Source organism: Engraulis encrasicolus, chromosome 3 (assembly GCF_034702125.1).
Source record: "Engraulis encrasicolus isolate BLACKSEA-1 chromosome 3, IST_EnEncr_1.0, whole genome shotgun sequence".
Taxonomy (NCBI): Eukaryota; Metazoa; Chordata; class Actinopteri; order Clupeiformes; family Engraulidae; genus Engraulis; species Engraulis encrasicolus.
In genome coordinates, this window is record NC_085859.1 from 40492893 (window position 1) to 40517497 (window position 24605).

The 24605-nt window shown below is 43.0% G+C and overlaps 1 protein-coding gene across 1 annotated transcript in view; it reads left to right on the forward strand.

The window, feature by feature from the left end:
* Positions 1-24605, forward strand: part of srrm4 (serine/arginine repetitive matrix 4) — a 119479-nt gene that overhangs the window by 92913 nt on the left and 1961 nt on the right. The window contains exons 4-10 of the mRNA XM_063193950.1: positions 3914-3991; positions 15110-15281; positions 18903-19120; positions 21075-21254; positions 21764-21850; positions 23353-23502; positions 24056-24198. Coding sequence (XP_063050020.1) covers positions 3914-3991; positions 15110-15281; positions 18903-19120; positions 21075-21254; positions 21764-21850; positions 23353-23502; positions 24056-24198 — 1028 coding nt within the window. The remainder of the gene's footprint in view (positions 1-3913; positions 3992-15109; positions 15282-18902; positions 19121-21074; positions 21255-21763; positions 21851-23352; positions 23503-24055; positions 24199-24605) is intronic.

Consider the following 24605-nt stretch of genomic DNA (forward strand, 5'->3'; position numbering starts at 1 on the left):
CAGCCACCCAGGGGGAGCCGAGAGGAAGGCACTAAGTTGTCAGAAGGGGGCATTAGTCTATATTTTTTAGACGCGTCATATCATCTCTATTAAGAGGGTATGTCCATCCATCGGTCTGTCTGTCAGTCTGAAACGCTTTCTTTAAATTGTAATTCCCTCCTGTGTCCACAAGTGGTCAGAGTTTGACGGACGCATCTTTGTCCACCTGTTAGACTTGTTAATATTAAGGGGGCATTGGCAGGTTTATGATGAGGTCAGAGGGGGTGTTTGGTCAAAAAGGTTGAGAACCACTGCTGCAGATCTTTTCAATAGTTAACATTGGCTGTCTCTGTGTTGCGCTGTGTTAGCGCGTTCAGGCCGACTGAGAACCGCGTTGGAGCCCGTTCCCGCACCTAATCGTGAACCGGCCGTCGTGTTCACGCCACAGATAATTGCGTTCGCGAACCGGAAAGTTGGTTCGCAATGCGAACCGCAAAATACCAGGCCGTCAGCAGGTTCATCCGGGTAACACAGTCACGTGCGGAAAAAGTTCGGAGCCCGGTATGAACACGGACGGTTCGCAGATAAGCACTTAAGTGCCGAACGTAACTGGTGCGGGCACCGGCTCCGGCTCCGTTCTGTTCGGCCTGAAAGCCCTATGTGAGGGCAAATATTTTAAGCCAATTTATCACTGATTCTTGAGAAAGCGGCTAAAACATGTCTCTGCAATAAACTGCCAATTCTGTTGAAAATAAACTACATTTTCATGAACAAAATGAATCCAGGTAAAGACACAGGGGTCTGTTACATAAATGTACAGTCGTTTGAAATATTTAAGTGTAATTGTATTACTTTTCATGGCTATAAACCTGCCCACACCCTGTAAAAACAGCTGTCCCAAGGACAGACATCATCATTTCAATTGACTTAAAATGTAAAAATCACTGATATTATTGAATAATATCACCATGATGTAAAAGTCCATATTGAAGTGGTTCTGCAGATATGCACATAGTGCGTGTAAAGCAATATTTACTATTATTTTCTGATTGCTCAAAGTGTGTCCAGCATATTAGTCACCACCGTCAGATGTTTTTTAAAGACAATAAAATCAGGTATGCACAAGGTCATTGTTATTACTTAGGACCCCTTTTCAAACCTTTAGCTCTATTGAATACTTCACCATCACTGAAACTCCTGGTACGTTTACTAATTTCTCCTCAATTTGATCATTTGTTTGGACACTGATACTGTCCCAACCATAAACTGTCAACACCGTCGGGGGTTTTAATAGTATTATTGTTACATTAATGTTAATTATATATACTTTTTCAGAAGCGTCATGAAGCCCCTAAGAAACAGAGCGAAAACGAAGTGGCTAATGTGAGCAAAAAATGCACAATATGTAAAAGAGTGTTTTTTTGTCTCACACCGTCAGATGTCACCACCGTCAGATTTTGTTCCGCTCATCATCTTGTTCCATATTTTACTAAATTGTGCTGGTTAATGAAACATTACCAGACATGTTAGTAATAATTGTGACCCAAACTTATACTCCAGCCTCCACTGAGGTGCATTTGGAGGTTTTTTTTGTCACAAAACCTGACGGTGGTGACATCTGATGTAGTTCACAAAAAAGCATGTGTTTTACATGTTTTTGACAAGTTTTAAGAATATGCTTCCAATAAGTATCTACAATTATATTGAATTGTAAAAGTATTTCACTTAAATACAGTAAACTTATTTTTTTACTTTTAATTCTGTCTGACGCTGGTGACAAAACCAAGAAAGAGCCCATTTTATGAAAAATGTAAAACATGGGGAGCTTGGCCAATACATTCACTGCACAGCCAAGACGTTCATCTATGATAATACACCTCTATATTTTGGATTTGAACAATTTAAAACCTGTTTATGCCACATTTTCAATAATCTAGGCCTACTTCCTAGAGTATCTAACAAATGAAGAAAAAACACATGCACAAACATACTGTGCACACACAAAAATAAAGTGTTTATGCTAGATGTCATTGACTTGAGAGGGCTATTTATTTTGCTAAATGTAGGTAATAATTAGGTCACTTTCACCACCTTCAGATTACTGTCACCACCGTAAGAAGGAGTTTTGGACATTTTAAATGAATGTGCTTACAAAATTTTCCTTTGTAGTTGTTGAATTATCAAAGTAATAGCAAATTTAAGCCTACACGAATATTTGTGAAATTACAAAAAATTGTTTGATCTATTTAGCCATTAAGTAAGCATTGTCTGACAGCACATATTTTTAAATTAGAACACATGAAGCAGTATTAAAATAGAATGAAAGTGAATTTTCAACATTTAAAGGCGTATGTGTAAACCAAAAAACACACACAATCACTTAAAAACTCCAGATACATATGCAACCAAATCAATACACTTTTTATTGCTTTTAATTGTGTCTGACGGTGTTGACAAAAAACAAGGTATGATCGGAGAAAAATCTGATTTCTGAAAAAAATGGAAAATGGGGAGATTGGCCTTGTGCATTTCTGAAAAGCCAAGACCTTTGTCTACGAGGATATACCATATTATTTTGTAATTCACTTCGTTTTTTTCTTTCAAGATTACAACCTGTTTTAGCCACTTTCTCAAGAATCAGTGATATGCCTTTGTTACGTGTCAGCGACATGCTTCATTTTTCTATTTATGCACTAACTAAAGGTCTCGGCTTGTGTAATGACGGACAGCATGAAGCCTTGACATTTGAAATTGATGTAGCCTATATGTGCTCCATGTTCAAGCATTTTAATTAAGTCTCATGCCTTTTGCTGATTGCATTTATTTTTCTTCTATTATGTTTATTGTACCAATTACAATATTTTTACCTGTAACAACTATGTGTAGGCCTATCTGTTTTTTTATGTACAGTACATCTAGCCAGTATCATGACAAGCAAAACCAAACTGAAACTTAATTTTGAAGACTGAATGTTCTATTGTATAACGCATTTTCATTTAGTGTTTATTATTGCATTCAAAAATCCACTAAGGACTTCAGAGTATGAGGAGTTCACAGTATTTTGTCATCATCATTACGGTATACATGTGTAAAAAATGCCATTTGAATGAATTTGTGAGATAAGAAGACACCAGGACAGAGCAGGACAACGAAATGACCAGATGAAGAAAATGAAAAAGTCAGCTTCAAACCAGGATTTCTTTGCTCCCATTTTTTTTTTTTTAAATGTACATAATGTTTCGGGTGAGCAAAGAAATCCTGGTTTTAAACTGACTTTTTCCCTTTCTCCATATTTGAAAGCAAGTCGTCTTGAAGCAGATTGGTGTTGTATTGCATTCAGTTTACTGTAAGTCAGCAAATTGAGTGCATCCTTGAGGAGAGCTGTGCAATAATAACAACATCTTTTCTCTCTCCTCTCTCCTCTCTCCTCCTCTCGCAGCGGATCTATTGATGGCGACCTTTCCCCCCACCCAAAGAGGAAAAAGAAGAAGAAGAAGAAATCTGAACGCAAGAGGAAGAGACAGAGGTCAGTCGGATAGATAAGTGGATGTGTATACTCACTGTGTATACGGCCGTGACTGTGCGCTGCGTGTGCATCCAACCGCTGTGGATGGCTTTGAATTTCATTTACAGCACAAGGAGAAGGGGAAGAAGAAAGCCTACATTCGCATGCAAGGCAGTGATACAAGCCTCTTTTATAATGAAATCACACATACTAGTGTATCTAAGAGAGCAGGTGCTTGAATTTCTAACATATGTGTATGTTCGTGCACAGTGTGTCAAACATAAATAGAGACAGAGAGAGAGAGAGGGAGATGGAGAGAAAGAGAGAAAGAGAGAGATATATATACAGTATAGTATATTCAAAATGCTGTGTTAGTGAATAGGCTTTGTGCACTGTACTCAAGAGGACATTTTGTTTGTATTTGTCCAGGACTCCATCATACAGCCCCTCCCCCGTGAGGAGGAAGAAGAAGAAGAAGAAGAGCTCCAAGAAGCATAAGCAGCACAGGTAGGACACACACTCACACATACACACACACACACACACACACACACACACACACACACACACACACACACACACACACACACGCACACACACACACACACACACACACACACACACACACACACACACACACACACACACACACACACACACACACACACACACACACACACACACACACACACACACACACACACACTCACACGCATGCGCACGCACACACACACACAATCACACACACATTACACAGTACACAGTACACAGTACACAGGGCATATTCTGCTTATGTGCAGAAAAAATGGAAAATTAAAGGTGTGTTTACCACTGACGATAAAATGTACGTGCATAGAAAAATGTGGCATAGCTGCCAGACCTCTTAATAAGGTATCCAGCGATGGACTTAATTGCATGGGTGGGGATGAATAACAAACTGGATTACAGAGATAAAGCATAATGTCATTAAAATCAGCTGACATTTTATTTAAAGGGGCCTAAGATGACATTAATGTTCATGACTTTCATGACACACACACACACACGCACGCACGCACGCACACACGTACGCACGCTCGCCCACACAGCTACTGTATATTAAACGTGCCATATAGCAAAAACTGGATGAAGCAAAACGACATTACATCTAGGATGTGACTGTTATGACTGTTTTTTGAAAAACTGATAGACGAGATCACACCATAGTTTCAAATAAACATGTATCAGAATAGGTATAATATAGGCCTATAAACGATATGCATATCTTATCTCATATTATCTTATCTTATGAAAAGTAGTCGAGAGATGGGTGAGGGAGACCACACCATAGTGGCAAATTAACATGGATGAAAATACTAGTGTATGTATAATTTAAATAGTCCTATAATACATTCATTCCGTATCTTATGAGAAATAGAGAGATGGGTGGTGGTTCATGTGAAATACTGTAATGTGTTGTAAAATTGCATTTTCATAAAAGTATTTGTTCTCCATCTATCATAGGACTTCATCGAAAAAAAGAAGACACAGGTATGTACCGTAGACTACAACGGTCTGCCATTACTGGCCTAATACTCATTACAGTAACACATAAGCAGTTTACTGACTTACAAAATTGCTGAATGCTGAATGTTTTGTTGTTGATCTTGCAGCTCTTCAACCCCTAAGCGGAAGAGGAAGGAAGAGAGAAAGCACAAGAAAAGGTTGGTGATGTTTTTTGCCCCTCCAGACACTGGTTAATTGGCACACATAGGGGGTGTTCCAATATGCGGACCACCTTCCTCCACTTGTGCTTGTGGCCTCACATTTTGCCGACGCCCCACCTCCGTGGAGAAAACAATGAAGTTCCCCCACTGTCAGCCTAGCCAACATTTTTGGGGGACTACTGGTAGTCTTCATTCACCAACCAGTTTGCAAATTAGAAAATGACTTTACAATTGAGTTGTGCGAGATATTAAAATACAATGCTGTTGTCAGTGTTGATGTCATCACAACATATTACTTCCTGGTACGAGGTCACAAGCACAAGTGGAGGATGCAAGTCTGCATATTGGCATGCACTCATAGGGAATCCGACAGGGGTGGACAAAGGGGTCAGCTCTCCCTCATTACATTGTATATATTAGATGGGGTGATCCCTTTCAGGTGACTTTGTCCTGAGCCTGGCGAGAGCTGTGCGCGGCCCTGGCAACACATACGCAAACAAAACTCAACAGCCACCCACACAGAGATGCTTGAACAAGTTTGCTGATTCAGTTCTGCCGGCAGCGCCAGCTCTACACTTGTATTACAGGTGCTTAACCAATGTTAGCACAGACCTCGCTGCTGTGGATCATTTTGCGGCCTCATTTAAAAGTATGTTCCACATAAATAGTAGTTGTATAACAACATACAGGGCTTTTGGAGTATACCACATAACTGATAACTATGGCCGTTCTCTGCTCTCCTCCCGCTGTAACCAGGGGTGCTGACGGGGGGGGGCAAAGGGGACTTTTGTCCGGGGCCCAGGGAGAGGGGGGGGGGGCATAATTGGGTCCTCATTACATTATATCTATTGGGCTAAGGAGCCCTTTCAGATGACTTTGTCCTGGGCCTGTCCAACAGCTGTCCGTGGCCCTGGCTGTAACCTTATTTATATGCAAGGGGCCAAGTGGTAGGCGGCTGTTTGCCTTTATTGTGCCGTATATAACGCTGGCCCTGATGGCGTCGTTACGCTATAACAAGGGGCTGGGCTCTGCAATATAAAGCCTGGACAAGCTAACTGTATGTATATCTTCCCCTATTGCTCCACAAGCACAAGCCCAGATGTGAGCCTAAGAGAAATTTCCCTGTCTCTGTCTCTGTCTCTGTCTCTCTCTCTCTCTCTCTCTCTCTCTCTCTCTCTCTCTCTCTCTCTCTCTCTCTCTCTCTCTCTCTCTCTCTCTCTCTCTCTCTCGCTTTCTCTCTCTCTCAGTCTGTCTTTCTTTCTTTCTCCCCCTCTCTTACACCTTTAGCCAAACAATCTTTGTCAAGATTATTGAGGCAGGGCAGAGGCACAAAGAGCTCTCTCACTATTTATTCTCAATGTGTGTGTCACCTCTCTCTCTCTCACTCTCTCACTCTCGCTCTCTCTCTCTCTCTCTCTCTCTCTCTCTCTCTCTCTACTCGCATCCTCTCTCTCTCTTCTCTCTCTCTCTCTCTCTCTCTCTCTCTCTCTCTCTCTCTCTCTCTCTCTCTCTCTCTATCTCTCTCTCTCAACCATAGTATCTGCCCAATAGAAGCAACAGTGGAATTTAATGCTTCAGATAACATTGTGCTGTGTGGGAGACAGAGACTGAGAAAGAGAGAGCTACTGTAGAGAGAGAGAGAGAGAGAGAGAGAGAGAGAGAGAGAGAGAGAGAGAGAGAGAGAGAGAGAGAGAGAGAGAGAGAGAGAGAAAGAGAGGAAGAGTTAATGGGTGTATGTTAGGGTGCGTTGGAGGGAGAGAGGGAGGATGATGGGAGCAGGACCGCTGACAGCTTTGGCCTGGCCCGGGACAAAATCAACTAAATGGGCCCCCGACCCAATACATAGCATAATGTGATGAAGATCCAATTCTGGGCCTCCTTTTTCCCTGGGCCTGGGACAGCATACCCCCTTGCCTGCCCCCTGTCAGCTTCCCTGGATGGGAGTGGTGTGTGTGTGTGAGACAGAGATTTAGTGAGATTTAGAGTGAAAGAGAGAAAGAACACACAAACCAATTTCATGCCCTGAGCAGACTGCACTTACAGCTCTGCTGAGGGCCACTGCAGTGGGGGTTTTTCCCCAATGCACTCTTAGGACAAACTCTTAGGTGTGTGTGTGTGTGTGTGTGTGTGTGTGTGTGTGTGTGTGTGTGTGTGTGTGTGTGTGTGTGTGTGTGTGTGTGTGTGTGTGTGTGTGTGTGTGTGTGTGTGTGTGTGTGTGTGTGTGTGTGCGTGTGTGGTGTGTGTCGACTGTATATGTATGTATCCTCCACCAAAATGCCAACTTCTCCATCTGCCTAGCCTCTGTTCACCTCTCCTCACCCTGGCCTTTTCCCAAGGACGGACTATTGCACGGGCCTACTGGGCCAGACCCAGGGGCCCAAGAGCAAAGGGGCCCTGAAGCCCAAGCCCACTTCATGTTTTATCTATTTATGTTCTTATAGTGTGTTGTGTTACATTTGCACTTTTAACTCCAAAATGTTTACATTTCTCCCCCAAAATCCCCCAACACCCAACAATGAAGGCTCTCTAACATCCCTGCTAAACCCCCCAAATCTTTTTTGGAAACCTGCGATTCCATGGAGGGGGGCCCATTCTTGTTGTCTGGCCCAGAGGCCACATGGAGTCATAGTCCGTTACCTGCCCTTGCCTGCCCATCCGTATTTTCGTCTCCATCGGCGAAAATGCCACTGAAAAACCTTAGCCTATCAAAGGTGAACTGCGTTCCAGTTACATAAACATTTGCCCGATTTGTCTGATGCATTTCCAATTCAACTGGACCTTTATACATAATGAACAAAATACTACACTACACAGCACAACACAACACAGTATGTAGGGGTGAATTCTGGTAAATCAGGCCATTCGTTTATGCAAAAAGTGGCCCAATTTACCTGAATTCACCATATGTGTTTACTACCACCAGTGTGGTTGCTTTTGTCTGGTGTTTTTGTCTTGAACGGTGGGGAGGGATCCATCACGGTGTAATGGCACAGCTATCATGCTATTGCTTTCAGCCCATCAGCTGTGTGTTTCACAATGAGTCGTGGGCTTATTTTTGTGTTCCCGATGCTTTTTGGGAGTAATTTTCTCTTTCACTCTCTGCCCCTCCCTCCTGCTCTCTGTCAATCTCTCACCCTTTTTGCACATCCTCTTTGTCTTTCTTTGTTTCCTCCTTTCTTTCTTTCTTTCTTTCTTTCTTTCTTTCTTTCTTTCTTTCTTTCTTTCTTTCTTTCTTTCTTTCTTTCTTTCTTTCTTTCTTTCTTTCTCTCTCTCTCTTTCTCACTCTCTCTCTCTCTCTCTCTCTGTCTCTCTCTCTACCTCTACCTCTCTCTCTGTTTTTCTCTCTCTCTCTCTACCTCTCTGTCTCTCTCTACCCCTCTCTCTCTCTCTCTCTCTCTCTCTCTCTCTCTCTCTCTCTCTCTCTCTCTCTCTCTTTCCGCTTGTTGTGCAGGTCACGGAGCCACGCGCACCGGAGACGGCGACGGCGCCACGGCGCGAGGTCAGGAGCAGACAGGTCCACCTGGAATACATCCGCTGCCACAGACAGCAGGTGAGACAGAGGGAGGGATGGAGGGATGGAGGGATAGAGGGATGAGAACAGAGAGATGGAGGTGGAGAAAGATGACATAACGTGGATTAAATGGTGGGAGAAGACAGTGTGTGTGTGTGTGAGAGAGAGAGAGAGAGAGAGAGAGAGAGAGAGAGAGAGAGAGAGAGAGAGAGAGAGAGAGAGAGAGAGAGAGAGAGAAAGAGAGAGAGAGAGAGAGAGAGAGAGAGAGAGAGAGAGGGAGTTTAAGCAATTCAGGTGAATGAAGATGAGAGATGGAGCAAGAGACTCATATTTTGACACGTATCGAAAAACTGGAAATGAAGCAAAAGAGAGAGAGGAGGATATAAAGAAAAGGCAGAAAGCTGGAGGGGAAAAACAGATGGAGTTGGGGAGAGAGAGATGGAATCAGGCCGGTCAGGTGTAAAGAAGGGAGGAGGAGAAGGATGACTTTGCAGCTTTTTACAGAAAATAAAAGTGATAAATGAATCATGTTTCATTTTAATGTGGGGAAGCCTTTTGCTTTTGCAACATTTCCGTCTCCTCAGTCCTCAGACTGCACTCACTGACTTTAGTCTGAAGACAAAAGGACGGAGAGAGAGGGAGAAGTGCAGAGAAAGAGAAAGAGCCAGGTGGAGTGGAGAGGGAGAAAGAGAGGCAGCAGGATTATGTGGTGAAAAGATAGTGACAAAAAATATTGGGGCGGGAGGGAGAGAGAGAGGGAGGGAGGAGGAAAATGAGGAGGAGGAGGAACAATGAAACATATTGACATCTAAGTTTAAAAATGGTCAAGAGTGTGAACCAAAAAAAGAGATGAGTAGCAAAAGACAAATTACGTTGTTGTGAGCAATTTTAGAGGCATAAAGGTGACAAAAAACAAAGGCTCCGGGAGAGAGAGAGAGAGAGAGAGAGAGAGAGAGAGAGAGAGAGAGAGAGAGAGAGAGAGAGAGAAACTCGGAGAAGGAGAGTCTAAGAGTGTGAGAGGAGCGGAAGGGGGGGGGGCAAGACTTGCAGACACATGAGGTGGAGATAAAGATCATATATAGGAAGACAGAGATGAGGAGAGATGAAGATGATAGAGCTTCACACACACACACACACACACACACACACACACACACACACACACACACACACACACACACACACACACACACACACACACACACACACACACACACACACACACACACACACACACACACACACAGAGAGTCGAGCCTGCCGAGCCAGGCAGGCAGGCAGTCAGTCAGCAAGAAAGATCTATGCTGCGGTAACTGCAGACTTCCTTGATGACTGATAGAGGGGGTGAGTAAGGGCAAGGCAGGGCAGGGCCGACCAGGATGGTGGTTTATCAGCTAGCCCGCAGAACAGCAGCCCTCTCCACTTGCCACCAGGGCACCCTGATCAATGGCCCCTGATTGGCAAAGAGACATCAGATTCAGCAGGCAAACAGACTGATGCATGTCTATAGCTATAGCAGTATAGGGCACAGCAAATGTCCAGTGTTGATTTCACATTTAGAGTCGATTTAACCACTTCTAGTTTGTATTTGGTCCCAGGGTATACATTCTTAAGCCCAATTTATGCTGAGAAGTCAAATCGTCTGCAAAGATCCCCCCCGTCACAGAGTGCGTATACTGCTGAAAAATGGGGACATTCTAGGCCGAATTTTGTTAATTGACAACTGCAGACTACATTGGCAAGAACTCACAGCACAATACATGTACAGTAGATACACTATAAAGAAACCACGAAATAAAGTTCTAGCATTTCAATGAAGTAAACCATGAAATAAAGTGTCGCCGTTTATACAGTAGGCTATATAAGGATAGCCTATAAACAATGAGTTAGACTTACAGTGGCTCCTTGTTTTGCAAGGCCCATCCATTTGTCATTTCTGGCTTACAACCCTGAGGAGAAGAAATGCTTTAAAAGTGCAGCAGCACTCTTTGTCTCTGGTGTAACCTTCAGGACTTGTACGCCATGCTGTGTAATCGCTAATGAAATATCTTAGTGATGGATAATCTGAGACACCAAAGCCATGCATCAAAAAATGAAAGATGAGCCTTCTTACCATGGTTCAGCTTTTATGGGCTAACCATCTTGCTCAGAGAAATATCATTCATTTTATTCATTCATTCAATCATTTTTTTTTAGTTTTTCTTTGTTTCTCCCTTCCTTCCTTCCTTCCTTTCTTTCGTTCTTTCGTTCTTTCTTTCTTTCTTTCTTTCTTTCTATTTTTCTGCATTTCTGTCTTTCGTTCTTTCTTTCTTTCTTTCTTTCTCTCTCTCTCTCTCTCTCTTTCTTTCTTTCTTTCTTTCTTTCTTTCCTCCTCCTTTCTTTCGTTCAGTCGTTCAGTCTGTCACTCTTTTTTTTATGATATCCATATATTCTCATTTTCACGTGTTCCCATATGCTCCTATTACTTTCATGTGATCCCTCGTTCAAGGATCAGTGCTTTTCCTCTTTCCGCAGAGTAGAGTAGAGTGGGGCTCTGCCCTCGCTGTGCATTGAAATCATGTAACCCAGAGATGATTGCCTGCGAGTCCTCGTTTGATCCCTTCCATTATGGTCTGAATTTGCCTGGGTTACGTGGCAGGCAGAGTGAATCATACAGGCAGTGGAGAGGGCGATGTCACTTCCCCCAGCAGATGACAGAAAACATATTGTAGGGGTGGCTGGGGGTGAATTTTGACATCTAAAAATAGGCTAGATTCGATATTACAATAGATATTGGTATATAGTTAGGTAGGTACAGAAAAATATTCTCTGAAAAACTGGACAAGGTTAATGCCTACCCCCCTCCACACACACATATCCCATAGTCCTTTAAATATTTAAAGGAACATATTTCCCAACTGTGTTTGCATTCCACTCCCTATGTTTTTACATAGCCGGGTATTTTGATAAACAAACATTTTTCTTCTCTATGCTTACCAAAATATTTCCGTTTAGATCATGGGAAAATACGCATAAATACTGTATGTTGATTGTTGATACATGGGCGCGGTAAGGAGAACGCGATTCAAGTCTCCGTTTATCTCTGTTGAAATACAAACGCTAACCAGAATTTAAAAAAAAAAACTCCACTTTTGCCAGAGTGTTTTTGAAGCTTCGTTTTTAGAGGAAAGACCTCTGTCTGTTTATAAAAGAAGGGCACAAACGAAGGGCAAGGTCTACATTTATCAAAATACCCAGGTATGTAGGCTAGTATAAACAACCCCTTATTTCCAGTTATGCATGCATGCTCAGTTAGTGTGTACAGCATATTGGAGGGGAGCTGTACAGTGACATCTTGACAGAGACTTGTTGCAGTGGAGACAGATCACGGAGGTATCCTTTCTCTCCCACAATGCACTGCAGTGTTCGTCTGAGTGCTGGTTAAGTGCCATTCTGAGTGCTCCCCTGATGGCACAGTGGTGCCAACAACCCTGCCTGGCATCAGAGACCATTAGGCAAATCTAGGCAAATGCCTAAGGCCCGACTAAATATGTCCTCCATAGGGGGGCCTACTGTCACACCAATTGTGGTCAACGGAAAAAAAACTAGGCTTGATCTTAATTTGTCATTAACTGTATCTAAAGTAATGGAAGATGAAACTGAAATATCACCGAAACACAGAATTGTATGTCTATATAATGACTTTTGAGGGCCCCATGTTTATATTTCGCCTACGGGGCCCCAAAATGGCTAGATCTGCCCCTGCCTAGCATAACCCTCTACAGAGACTAGCCTCTTCCCTCACCAAGCTCTGGCTGGCTGGCGGAGCGCATATTTGAGCTGAGCTGCTCGCTGCTTTGTCTGGAGGCAGGTGGCTGAGCTGAGGCTGGATGGTGGTGCAGGCCAGGCAGCCATCTCTCTGTCTGCTCTGCTCTCCTTTCTCTCCCTCCTTCAGAAATGTGCTGGACGACAACCTGGCAGGGAAAGGGGTGCGTGCGTGTTTGAACTGCCTGCCATACCCTCCAGGCAGGTTGGGTTGGTTGGATTGGGTTCAGCCAGAGCCGGTTTTACTAATAGGCGAACTAGGCAGTTGCCTAGGCCTCCACCAAATTTGCCCATTATTGTAGGAGGTGCAACAGTCTCCCCACCATGGTAAATAAATACCCCCGAAAGTCATTCAAAATGGCCCCATGCCTATATTTTGCCTAGGGCCCTCAGATGAGTAGGACCGCTGCTGGGTTCAGCCACAGGAGTATCAGCACATACAGATGTGATTAGAATTTTGCAAAAATGTTGCGTTCTCATTATGATGTTATGTTATTAAGACTTTAAGAAGATTTTTAACACAGTGGAATTCGAGTAAAATTCTAGAAGAACTGGGGGAAAATCCTTACTCCGCAAAGGGTTAATATGTGCTGGAGGAGGAACCCCTTGTGCTAGATTAGGCCTTTGGTGTTGGATTATGGCTTCTATGTGAGCCTGACTGTCACAGAACTCAATCTGGCAATGAGCTCATTGGAGGGAAGTTCTGCAGAGTTAGTTCCGTGGAATTAACAGGTGTCTATGAAATATCTCTGGACACCACAGAGCTACCACCAATCTTCGCATCCGTTGGAAGCACTTCATAGTAATGGCTCCTTGTTAAACATTTGTTAACCATTGACTAAATCAGAGTTAACCATCTTTTCATCTTTAGTTAGCCATATGGATTAAAAAAATGCTCAACAAGGAGATATGAAGTGCTATCCATTTTTTTGTCACAGGCAGCAACCCTATCACTATCCCTGTCTGTCTGTCTATTAGAAAACAATTTGTTTTTTGAGAGTTTGCGTGTAATATACAGCACTGTAGGTGTTATGGGCATTTTTCACTGGTGATCTGTCATCAAAATGACCAGCTGAGAACAGGCAGCTTGAATGCTAAATTCTTAGCATAGGTGTGACCTGTGCTAGAGGGGCCTCAAAGTCAGATCAAGGCCAGAGTGACTTTGTTGTTCCCTCGGGGAAATTTTTCTGGCTTTTGGTGTGTGTCATTGTTTTTCAGGTACATGATAATCCTCAGTTTTGTTTAATACACTGGCTATTTGCAATGACATTGTTGAAATGAATTGTCAGAGGACCTTCATTTTATTGTGGTAGTCTTCATCCTCTTTATACACAGCATGGCCTTACCCAACCTCAAACTCCTCTCCATACTCTTGGATCCATACAGTGGTGTAGTCTACTTTTTATGGTGGGTATACTGTATATTCGAGCATTTTTTGAAGTGGGTATACTGTATATATTTCTGCTATTCTAAATAATGGATCAATCAATTTTAAGTGGGTATACTGAAGCCCCTAAAATTTAGAAGTGGGTATACTCCGTATACCTGCGTTCTACGTAGACTACACCACTGGATCCATACCCAGAGGTGCATCTTGTCACCAGGCTAGGCAGGCAGCCGCTTGGGGCCCCCAAGCCCCTATATGGTGAATAACAGCTCACACTTTGCTAGTAGCAATTTTGTTTCAAATCTTCATTCCTTTGCATTTTTGCTTGGGCCCCCTCCTAACCCTAGAATCGCCTCTGTCCATACCGTAATACATAATACAGTATCTTCTATAAGATTTACCAGACGTTGGAGAGCTTTATAGCAACAGTTAATGTGGTATTTCATTTTTATGCCCTCTCGTTTTTATTTCTGCAGTGGGGTGTTCTGTCTGGTCCTGAAAGTAAATTCTCAGTATAATATATTATACTTTATGCCATACACACTTTTCTCAGCAAACTGTAGAATACGATATATCATTATTATATCATTTCAACATTTGCAGTAGACAAATATCCAGCACACTGTGCATTACACTTACATTTTTAATTGCTCGCAACTGTTGAACGACCAAAATGTTGAGAGCATTAAGTTGCAAGCAAGTGTAATGGAGAGTATGTGGGATTTTTCGTGTACTTGATAATTTCAACATTTGAAGAGTTCAGATGCAAAACCCCCTAACTCCATTTCTGAAGACCTGCACTTCTATATTTTTAGAGAGCCCTGTTGTTGGTTTGGTTTACATTCATGTACTTGATAATACATATAAATAGTTATATTACATAAATAAAATGCAATTTTTAAAAGAAAATGCAATTTTGATAGCTTTGTATTAAATAAAAAATAAATTAAGATTATTTTCTGAAAAGGCAATTAGGGGGTTTTGCATCTGAACTCTTCATTTGAAAATATACTGTAGGATGTCAATAATCAATAATTTTGCTGTGTCATTGTTCTCTGCATTAACATTCCTCAAACCAGCTTACTGAAAAATATATGAAAAAATGCAAAAAAGATATTAATGCTGTATTACATTAAAAAAACATTTCCCAGCTGCATGATGGGTCAGAGAAGTCTCAGAGGTTAATCCAGATGTGATGTTTTTGACTGTGTCTCTAGGCAACATCTCCAAGACGTATCAGACCCGCTCCAGCCGACGTATTTGGAAAGCCAAGGGGACAGTCGCCGCCGTCTGGACTCCGACCAAAGAGCTTTAGACTGGAGGACGGCAACTGTCAAGTTAGCCAGTAAAACCTCCCCACATTTCGACTGCACTGCCTCGGACAGCACAGTAAGTCTCCTCTGACTGGACTGACTGCCAATGAACTGACTCCCAGCGTCACCTCTGTCACCTCTCTGAGGCACTGGTCACAGTCAAGGCCAAGGAGAGAGGAGTGGTGAGAGAGAGAGAGAGAGAGAGAGAGAGAGAGAGAGAGAGAGAGAGAGAGAGAGAGAGAGAGAGAGAGAGAGAGAGAGAGAGAGAGGGAGAGGGAGGGAGGGACGATGAGGTGAGGTGAGGTGAGGTGAGGTGAGGTGAATGGAGTTGAGTTGAGGTGATTAGAGAGAAAGAGAGAGAGAGAGTGAGAGAGAGCGATCAGGTTGACTATGGCACTCATACCATTTTCAGTTCCTGCTCTTAATCTTGAACCAACTGAGGTGCCCAAGACAAAAATGAAGGTGTTTTGGAACCAGTTCACCGGTATGGCAGGGCCTTCTCTAATTTGGTGTAACTGTTGGAGCAACTAGCACATGCACTGTTCTGGCCACTCTAAAAACAGCTTAAGTGACACAAACCTGATTAGGTTCTAGAGGTCCAAACCAGACATGTCTCCGAAAGGATGTCTGTAAGCCAGACACCATAATAGGGGTGTTATGGAGAATTGCATTTCATGTACCCTTACATTGTAAAACGTCTGAAAGGTACAAGTCATAGGCCGATGCAACGGCCTCCCATGTTCAAACATCCTCACATGCTCACACACATTCGGGACAGGCGTGCACAGATAGGGGCGAGGTGGTGCTAAAAGTGTCTTTTATTTGAGTTCTTTCTTTGGACGCTTTTTCTTTGTCACAATGTACTGTGGTCCATGTTGGCATGATCATCTGCAAATGCTTGACATGTGACAATAATGCCCCAATATAACATACAGTATAGCCTCTATAGCCATGAGGCAGCCAGAAGTTGTGAAAGCGAAAGCCCAGTTGGGAAATTCCAACTCCCATTGTCATCTGTGTGTCACAGCACTCCACAGCACACATGTGAACACTGCACACATGTGCCCCACTCTCCCTTGAGCTCCTGCCCTCCAAAAGGTCTGTGCACGTGACGCCACTGCAGAACAGACTTACAAAGGCAGCTAGACAGGCAAGAAAGAGTGATGATGAGGAGTACAATCCGATATGACTGTAAGCAATGAGGTAAGCTGTGGCTGATAGGAACACTAAGGTTAATATTACCTACTGTGGTCATGTCTTCTGTCCCTTTTAGCGGCGCAGTCTAGCCAGCTCTCCTGCCCGACATTACAGCTTTATTTTACCCCTCATGTTTTAATTGACATCCTGTATTGCCATATATCAGCCGGCCTAGAGCTTCTCATGAAACCTCTGATTAATCGCTCCACCGCAGATCGATAAGCAGCGGCTTACATTGATTTTTCTTTCTTTTTTTCTCCTTTTTACTCAAGACCTCACATACTTCTATACAGTGTAAATTCAGTAAGATGAAGCTTTTTATGAAAGGTGATACTGAGTCATTATCCAATAACAGGAGACAAGGTTTTTATGTCCTGTCTTCGGGAAAAGTAAAAGCCTAAAAACAAACAACAACGACCTCTTTATTTTCTCCCCACAGTTCTGCTTCTCGGCTTATAAGCCGTGTTTCCGCTAAGTCATTGTTTTGTGCTTGTTGGTCCGTGAAATACCTTTCATTTCCTTTTGAGCAATCATTAAAGTATGCTAATTGCATTCTCAGATGTTTTTAATCAGAATCTACAGCTGGTAATTGAAACGCAACAAACTGTACTTTTTAGCATTTCTTGCGTAACCAAGCCCATAAATACCGTACGTGTTATCTGCAGGCCCGCCTAATCCCATTTGGTGGGGAAACAGGAAAGGATAATTTTTCTTCATAATTCGAATATCTGGAATTAAATTAATGAAGCGTCCGGCAAATTTTCTGGACAATATAAGAGTCTAAAACCCCCTTTAGCTGTGCTAGTGTTAAAGCAATAAACGCCAATATTACTGCATCATGGATAAATGCAGCTGAATTTGGCATCTGAATTTTTTTTAAATGTTGAATCCAATAATTAGCTATCACAAGACATGTTGAAGGATTGTCTGGTACCAGGTTCTGGTTTGTTTTGACCAGTTAACATTCCTTGCTATCAAAGATCTACTAAGTGAAATAGGTGGGTATGGAATTTTGATGGATAGAAAGCACGACCAGTTATAGCCTACTTAGGCCGCCTACAGTATTTTTATTACCACACCAACACAGAGTAATATGGTAAAATCTTAGCGGTAAAACAAAGAGGTACTCAGGGTGTTTACCCTTTATCAACAATGTAGACAAAACTCTTGACAAATAGCTTTTCTCCTCACACATCAGAACAAATGTTGTGAAAGTTTTGGAAAATGACCTTTACTTGACCTCAAGTGTCAAGTGTAGAAAAGTTTTTTTCAAATACAAGGTTTCAGGCTGAAAAAAAGACATTTTAAACTAGTGAAATCAATAGCCAGGTCAATAGCCAAAGATGAGACGAAGAGGAGCCCGCCAAAGCTGATCAGTGTTAGCAGGCCACGCCCTCCTAGTGACGCAACACCTCCTGCGTTGCTTCTTGTCAGGCCAAGAGCAATGACAATATCGTTTCTGATCTCCCGAAAAAAAACGGGAACTCCACCCACTTTGTCGAACAGTAGCTAACCTAGGGAGGAGGGTCATCCATGCCGTTTGGGAAACGTTAATTGTTATGCTCTTGGTCAGACCAAGTCTCGAAGAGATTTGAAAGTCGATGATAATCAGGCTAGGTCAGAGTGGCTTTGGGTTTGAAGAGAGGGTGTTGTCTATTTCTTGTAACTTACCCGTCTGATGAATCACTTATGTTGCCCGCTCTTCCTTTTTTCTTACACGTTACCTACTTAAGGAGGAAATCTTGATTGGTAAGTCGATGCCATCCGCAGACTTAGGGGTTTTTCTAAAGGTCGCTAGGAGAAGGATACTTATGCTCTTCTTGCAGGGAAAAAAGTTCAAAATGTCGTGTTTTTGTTTGTCTGTTTCTCTCTGAAGGCTTCATTAGTTAGAGTCGAGGGAAATCTATCTGTCTGCAATCTTTTTCATTTGTACTACACCCATTTTGTGATGTTTGGTCAGTGTTCTTTAAAAGAGGCTTTATAATGGGCAAACTGTTACTCTTAGTTTCTCTTGTCTTCCCCTCGTTCCACTTAAAATAGTCAATAGTTTTCATTCTTTCTTTTCACTCTTTCTCTTTAGTTAGTTTTCTTTTCATTTATTTTAGATAGAATGTTTATCTTATTTTATTTTCAATTTTTAGACTTCCTTTTTTTGTCTTCTTTGTAGGAATATTTATTTCAAAATACTCCTAGTTTATCCGCATGTGAAAAATATGCATGATGTTTTATTTTCCTTTGTTTTTGAATTCTCTCTTAAGTTCTCAGTGCCCTAAAATGATTCTGTCTATTCTGTCTGTGATATGTAGGGAATCTTTTCTTGCCTTTTGTAGAATACTTACATCTGAATCATGCAGGTAGCTCGTTTAGCCTGAATGACGGCAACTTCTTCCACAAGGTAAAGCTACATCGTTTCATTGTCTGATTGCAGATGTTACAGTCCAAGAATGGAGATGGGGTCATGCATAAACAGAGCGTGCTCCATGGCTCCCTGTCCACTCAGACTAGACCACAACAAGACTATGACTCGGGCAATGACACCTCGTCGCCACCCTCGTCCAAAACGGGCATCTCCAGGTCCAACGTCAGCAGGCTCAAGTCTGCTCTGGGCCGCGTGGAAGGGGACAGCGCGTCCGACTCGGGAAACTCGGTCACCAGCTACGTCTCGCTGTGCAAGCCAGCCGAGGGCACACCTTCCTCCTCCATTGTCATCGCCTGCAGGTCTGCTGGCTCAATATGGTCTTCACTTTCTTCATTGTGGTCAGGGACGGAGTATAGGCGAGTACATCTATGCAAAAAAAAGACCTAACCCCAAAAAAATTGATACAAAAGGTTTTTCAACTGATTTTGTTACCTCTAAGTGTCCTTAATAACATACTAAAAATCTAGGAAAATCTGACTTCAGGAAAGGTGTCATTTTCAAGATCAAAGTTTTTAAAAATAAAGGTTACTACATGATAATTACATTGGCATGAACTAACATGTTTTTAGGATCTGTTTGTTTGGAGTGCTGTTTGGGTGGATAAAGACACTACTGCTATGATAATATCCATGTGCTGTTTGTCAGGGCACATCATCAGTGATGAATCATGGTGTCACTAGGTATTTTGGGTCTTTCAGCAGCTGAACTGAATAGACAGGAGCCACTACATGTGTAAGTAGAGGGCAAGGTGAAACGGTTGGTACTGGAGGCAGACAATGTCCTGAAAGGACATAGGGCTTTAGCATAGCTTTCAGGTAAGCCAGAGTAGGGCCTGTTGTAGCGTCATAGGCAAGGGTCAGGGCCTTGTATTCAATTAGGGCATGATAAAGAGGACATGACTGGGAAACTGAGGCTATGTGGTCAGAGAATGATAGATGGTCATCAACAATGACACCTAGATTTCTTGTGGCCTTATTTGAGGCAACAGTAGCAGAATCCATATTGAGCTCGATATCATGGCAACCTAAATCTTTGGCTGGGATCACCAGCAGTGCATTTGGGCGAGGCTCAACTGAAGGTTGCATTCCTTCATACTTGTGGATAGTTCAGAGAGGCAAGCGGAAATGTGTGTGACCGTGGAGTCATCTGGCACAAAGTAACTGTGCTTCATCGGTGTGACAGTAGTATGAGAAGCTGTGAGAACAGATAACGTGGCCCAGTGATGTGGTGTACATGGCAAATAGGAGTCCCAGCACCAGCCCTTAGGACACCTCTGTGGAGAGGCTATGATTTGAGGACAGCTGACCTTGCCCTTGATACATGCTAACAATGATACCACCAGACTCAAAGAATGTGTGGAAGAACTTGAGACACATAAAACTCAATTATTTATCTAAGAGAGATGTTAAATAATCATGTTTTGAAAAAAAATGCTAGCTGGTGTGTCTGCACAAAGATTTTTAGATTTACTACAAAACAAAAAGAGATGTCCATCTGAAGATATCTTCTGGCTTACTAGAAACAAAATTAAAGTGTTATTCTGAGCTTGGGTTTTTCAGATTTTGAGATTTTGCATTTTGAAATTTAATGCATATTTAATTAGATATAGTCCAATTACCATATTAAAACATAACATTTCAGAAAACTTGCAATACATTTTTTTCTCACAAATATGTGAGTAATCACCGGATTAAGTTTCATGGTGATATCGGCAAGCTAAATTTTTTGGCCTATTCACCTGGAGTGTCTCTTGACGCTTATAATAAGCCTATGGCAGCCATGTTGAAAAAAACTCATTTCCCAAAGTCAGATTTTACTAGATTTTTAGTATGTCATTTAGCAGGTCCAATAGTAATAGAATCCATACAAAAACCTTTTGTATCAATTTTTTTGGGGTTAAACCCTAAATGTACTCGCCTATTAATGCACAGGCCAGATATGGCTGCAGCCTCTGGGGCCCCCACCTGCCAGAGGGCCCCTGATATGACAAAAGCTAAAAATTGCAGTATTATGACAAGATGCAATATTGAAAAATGTATCTGTTGTGTTGAGTACAGTTGGTAGGCATGTTATCTTAAATTCCTAGCTTGTAATCATGACACTGTGTATGTGCATTTGTTACAAAATTTGCCATTTGGGGGGCCCCACTGCAACCTGTAGCCTAGGGGCCCCAGGCGTTCCTAATCCGGACCTGATTGTGGTTGTCATGTAATTTTCTTTCTGGTGTTTTGTAATGTGTTCTCCTACCTACAGACAGGGAGGCTCTGGCGTGTGCAAGTCCTATGTGCGGGCGTTCAGCAGCAGCTTGACCCCACTGAGGGAGAGGCAACGGGGGCGTTCCTCCAGCAGGCACAGCAGCAGGTCTCCCTCTACAGCCAGCTCCAGATACTCAGCCTCCTGCTCCAGAAGCCCTTCCAGATCCACTGGCAGGAGGTCAGTAATTACTTCTTCTAGTGCAGTGTTTCTTAACCTTTTTTTCTTACTGTAAAGCACCCCCTTGCCAAAGACAAGCACCCCCAACCCAAACTTCTACACGTGTATACACACTACAAAAACTATTTAGGTGCTTAATTACAATGATTCTTGCTTGAGACATTAATCAATATATAAATTACTTTACATGGGGACCAAAACTTGTTTCAATTTGGTTTTGATTTAGCCTAATTAACACAAACAAACACAAACAAAATTCCGCGCATCCCCTGAAATCTCTGGCACACCCCCAGGTGGTGCCCGCACCCCAGGTTAAGAAAAAGGCACGAGGATAACTGTTTTTGTGGATATGCACATCCTAGCCTCCAAACGCATGTGGGATTGGCAACTCTGACTGCCGCCGTCATATAAATATTGTGCATGATACAGGTGTAAATCTTCTAATTGCCAGAGCCGTTGGCATCAGCACTGCACCCTCCCCCCTCATCACACTAATGATGTGTCAACAGGTCCTACTCCCGGTCGTCGTGTTACTCTGCAGACTCCAGGAAGGACAGTGTGTGCAGCGCTCGGCTGTCCAAATACTCCCCCAGCAGGTGAGCGAGTGAGAGAGCACAGCTATGGTCCGGATTAATGCACAGGCTAGATATGGCTGCAGCCTAGGGCCCCCACCTGTCAGGGGGGCCCTGATTGGCCAAAAGTGAAAAATTGCAGAGTTGTGACAAGATGCAATATTGAAAAATTCATATGTGGTGTTGAGTATAGTTGGAAGACATGTCATCTTAATTCCTAGCTTGTAATTTTGACACTGTCTATGTAAATTTGTCATGAAATTTGTCCTCCGGGGGCCCCCACAACAACCTGTAGCCTAGGGGCCCCAGGCCAGCTTAATCCGGCCTTTAGCACAGCTATGGTCCAGCTAGCTAATGACGTGCTAGCTCAAGCATCTAATGACACCAGATACCAGAGATAGGATTAGATTTGGGAGGCATTGGGGTGGGTGGGTCTGTGCATGAATCGTGGCTAGATGTTCTCTGCTCGACCAATAACACTCATTGCCTAAAAACAGTTTAGTGTGATAAGCATCTTGCTGACATGTTGAATGACTTTCCCTGCAGGTTAAACTCTGATAATATTTTATATGCATGTGACTTCCTGTACACATGAGTTTCAGGGTGGTCTGAAAGACATTTTAAAATCTCATTCTAAATTCTATTATAGGGTTCTTGTAGGATTGTTGAAGTTATTTTGGAAACTGTTATATCCTATGATGTGCAATTTGAGTACCACTATTTGCCAGTAAAAAAATGCATGTGATTATATTATCACAAGTGTTTTGTAGTGGATTGAGGATGGTACAGAGTGATCAGTTTTTTTAATGTTGTGCTTGAAAGAGGTGATGAGTGGATACCAGAGAGGTTGATATTTGGGAAGGGGTCGGGGGAAATGGGGTGTAGCCTACTCCTAGCTGGGTGCTCACTTCACTTCATAACGTAACCAGTTTAGCTTGACAGGAATCTTGCTGACATGTCAAAGGGCTGTTATAGGAACACGAATGATATTTTCATTTGACATTGCAGATTTTATTAGACTTACTATGGAGTTATTACATGGTTATTAAATGTGCAATGTGTAATATTAGCAGTGACTTTCCAGTATTCATGTTGCCCATTCACAATGTTATCTTTTCCATGCACATTTACCATCACCATCAAATTCTGTGTATTCATTATGACTTGGAAAATTGGATCTTGAATCATGGATCCAATGGATACATGTCCACTGTTTTTAATTTCCAGAAATAGACATTTCTTACTTGCAAAGCTTACTGTAGTTTGGTCTTATAACGAAATATTTGTGCATTATTTATTATACATATTCATGAAAAAGTTGTCAATAAGCAGCACTGTTTTAATGAGCAGCATAGTTACAATATCTACTCTGGCCACCATCCTACACAGTGTACTTTTAAAGCTACTGCTCCTGAGAAAACTGTATCCCAAGATAAACCGGTGCAATTTAAGTCTCACTTGTGTTCTGTAACAGATTCAGAATGTTGTTACAGTGTGTTTTTTTCCCCCTCGTGCTGGTCTGAAAGGGATGACGAGAGGAGAACCAAGGACAGAAGCTCCGGCGACAAACGGTCTAAACATGGCAGGAAAAGACACAGGAGAAAATCCTCCTACTCCCCCATGCGGAAGAGGAGGAGGGACTCACCCAGTCACCTTGAAGCTCGGAGAATCACCAGGTGGGTTCTCTTCTCGTCTGCCTCAGGCTGTTAACAAGGGAAAAAGACTGTGTGTTTTGCTTTTTTATCTGTTAAGACATGGCCCCTGTGATAAAGTTCTGTTACTAGAATTGCAATGACCAAGTCTTAATGTCGTAGCAGTGTAGTACTATGGTAGTACTAGTCTTTTCAGCAACTAGTGCAGCATGCTGTGCATACGGTGTACATTATCAGGCTAAAACAGAGCATTTGAAATACATGGCACTGGATCGCAACAGATGATTGATTGCCCTTTGCGGGCGGTATTACCGAACAACTACGAGTGCTGGCTTCTCCTCCTGCTGCTGACAGTTGCTGACGTGTTTTGTTTCTGTGCCACTCTGTAGTTTCGGAATGAGAGGTCCGCACACTTAAAATCCTTCTTGTTTTCTTTTATTATTTCATGAAAACAAAAATTATTTTAAGTGTGCAGACCTCTCTGCGGAACTACAGTCAACCTTTGTCCTGCACCCTTTCTTGGTATGTGCACAATCTTCACCTTCAACTTCTGTGCCCTTTCACCTCTGACCCCTAGTGCCAGGAAGAGGCCCGTGCCCTACTTCAGGCCCAGCCCGTCCTCGTGCAGCACAGCCAGCAGTGTCATCTCCCTCACCAGCCTCTTCGGCATCGTCCGCAGCCACAGCCAGAGTCGCAGCCGCAGCCGCAGTCGCAGTTGGAGTAGGAGCAGGAGCCGCAGTTGTAGTCGAAGTCGAAGTCGAAGTCGCGGCAGCAGTTACTCCAGTTACCGTAGCTACAGCCGGAGCTCATCCTGGGACTCTTCATGCGGCAGCAGGAGTCGGAGTCGGAGTCGGAGCCGGAGCCGGAGCCGGAGTCGAAGCCGCAGCCGCAGCCGCAGCCGCAGCCGGAGCCGGAGCAGAGGGTACAACTCGGCTCGCATACACAGCAGGTCACATCACTGAGTGTCACGGAAGGGGACTGACAGACTGACTGACTGACAACTACACACAGGGAGGTTGGGGCAAAGGGGTCAGTTGTCCCGGGCCCATTGAAAAGGGGCCACAATATTGGGCCCTCAGATGACACTGACCCTGACAACACCTTCGGCTACCACCTGCTGGCATAGC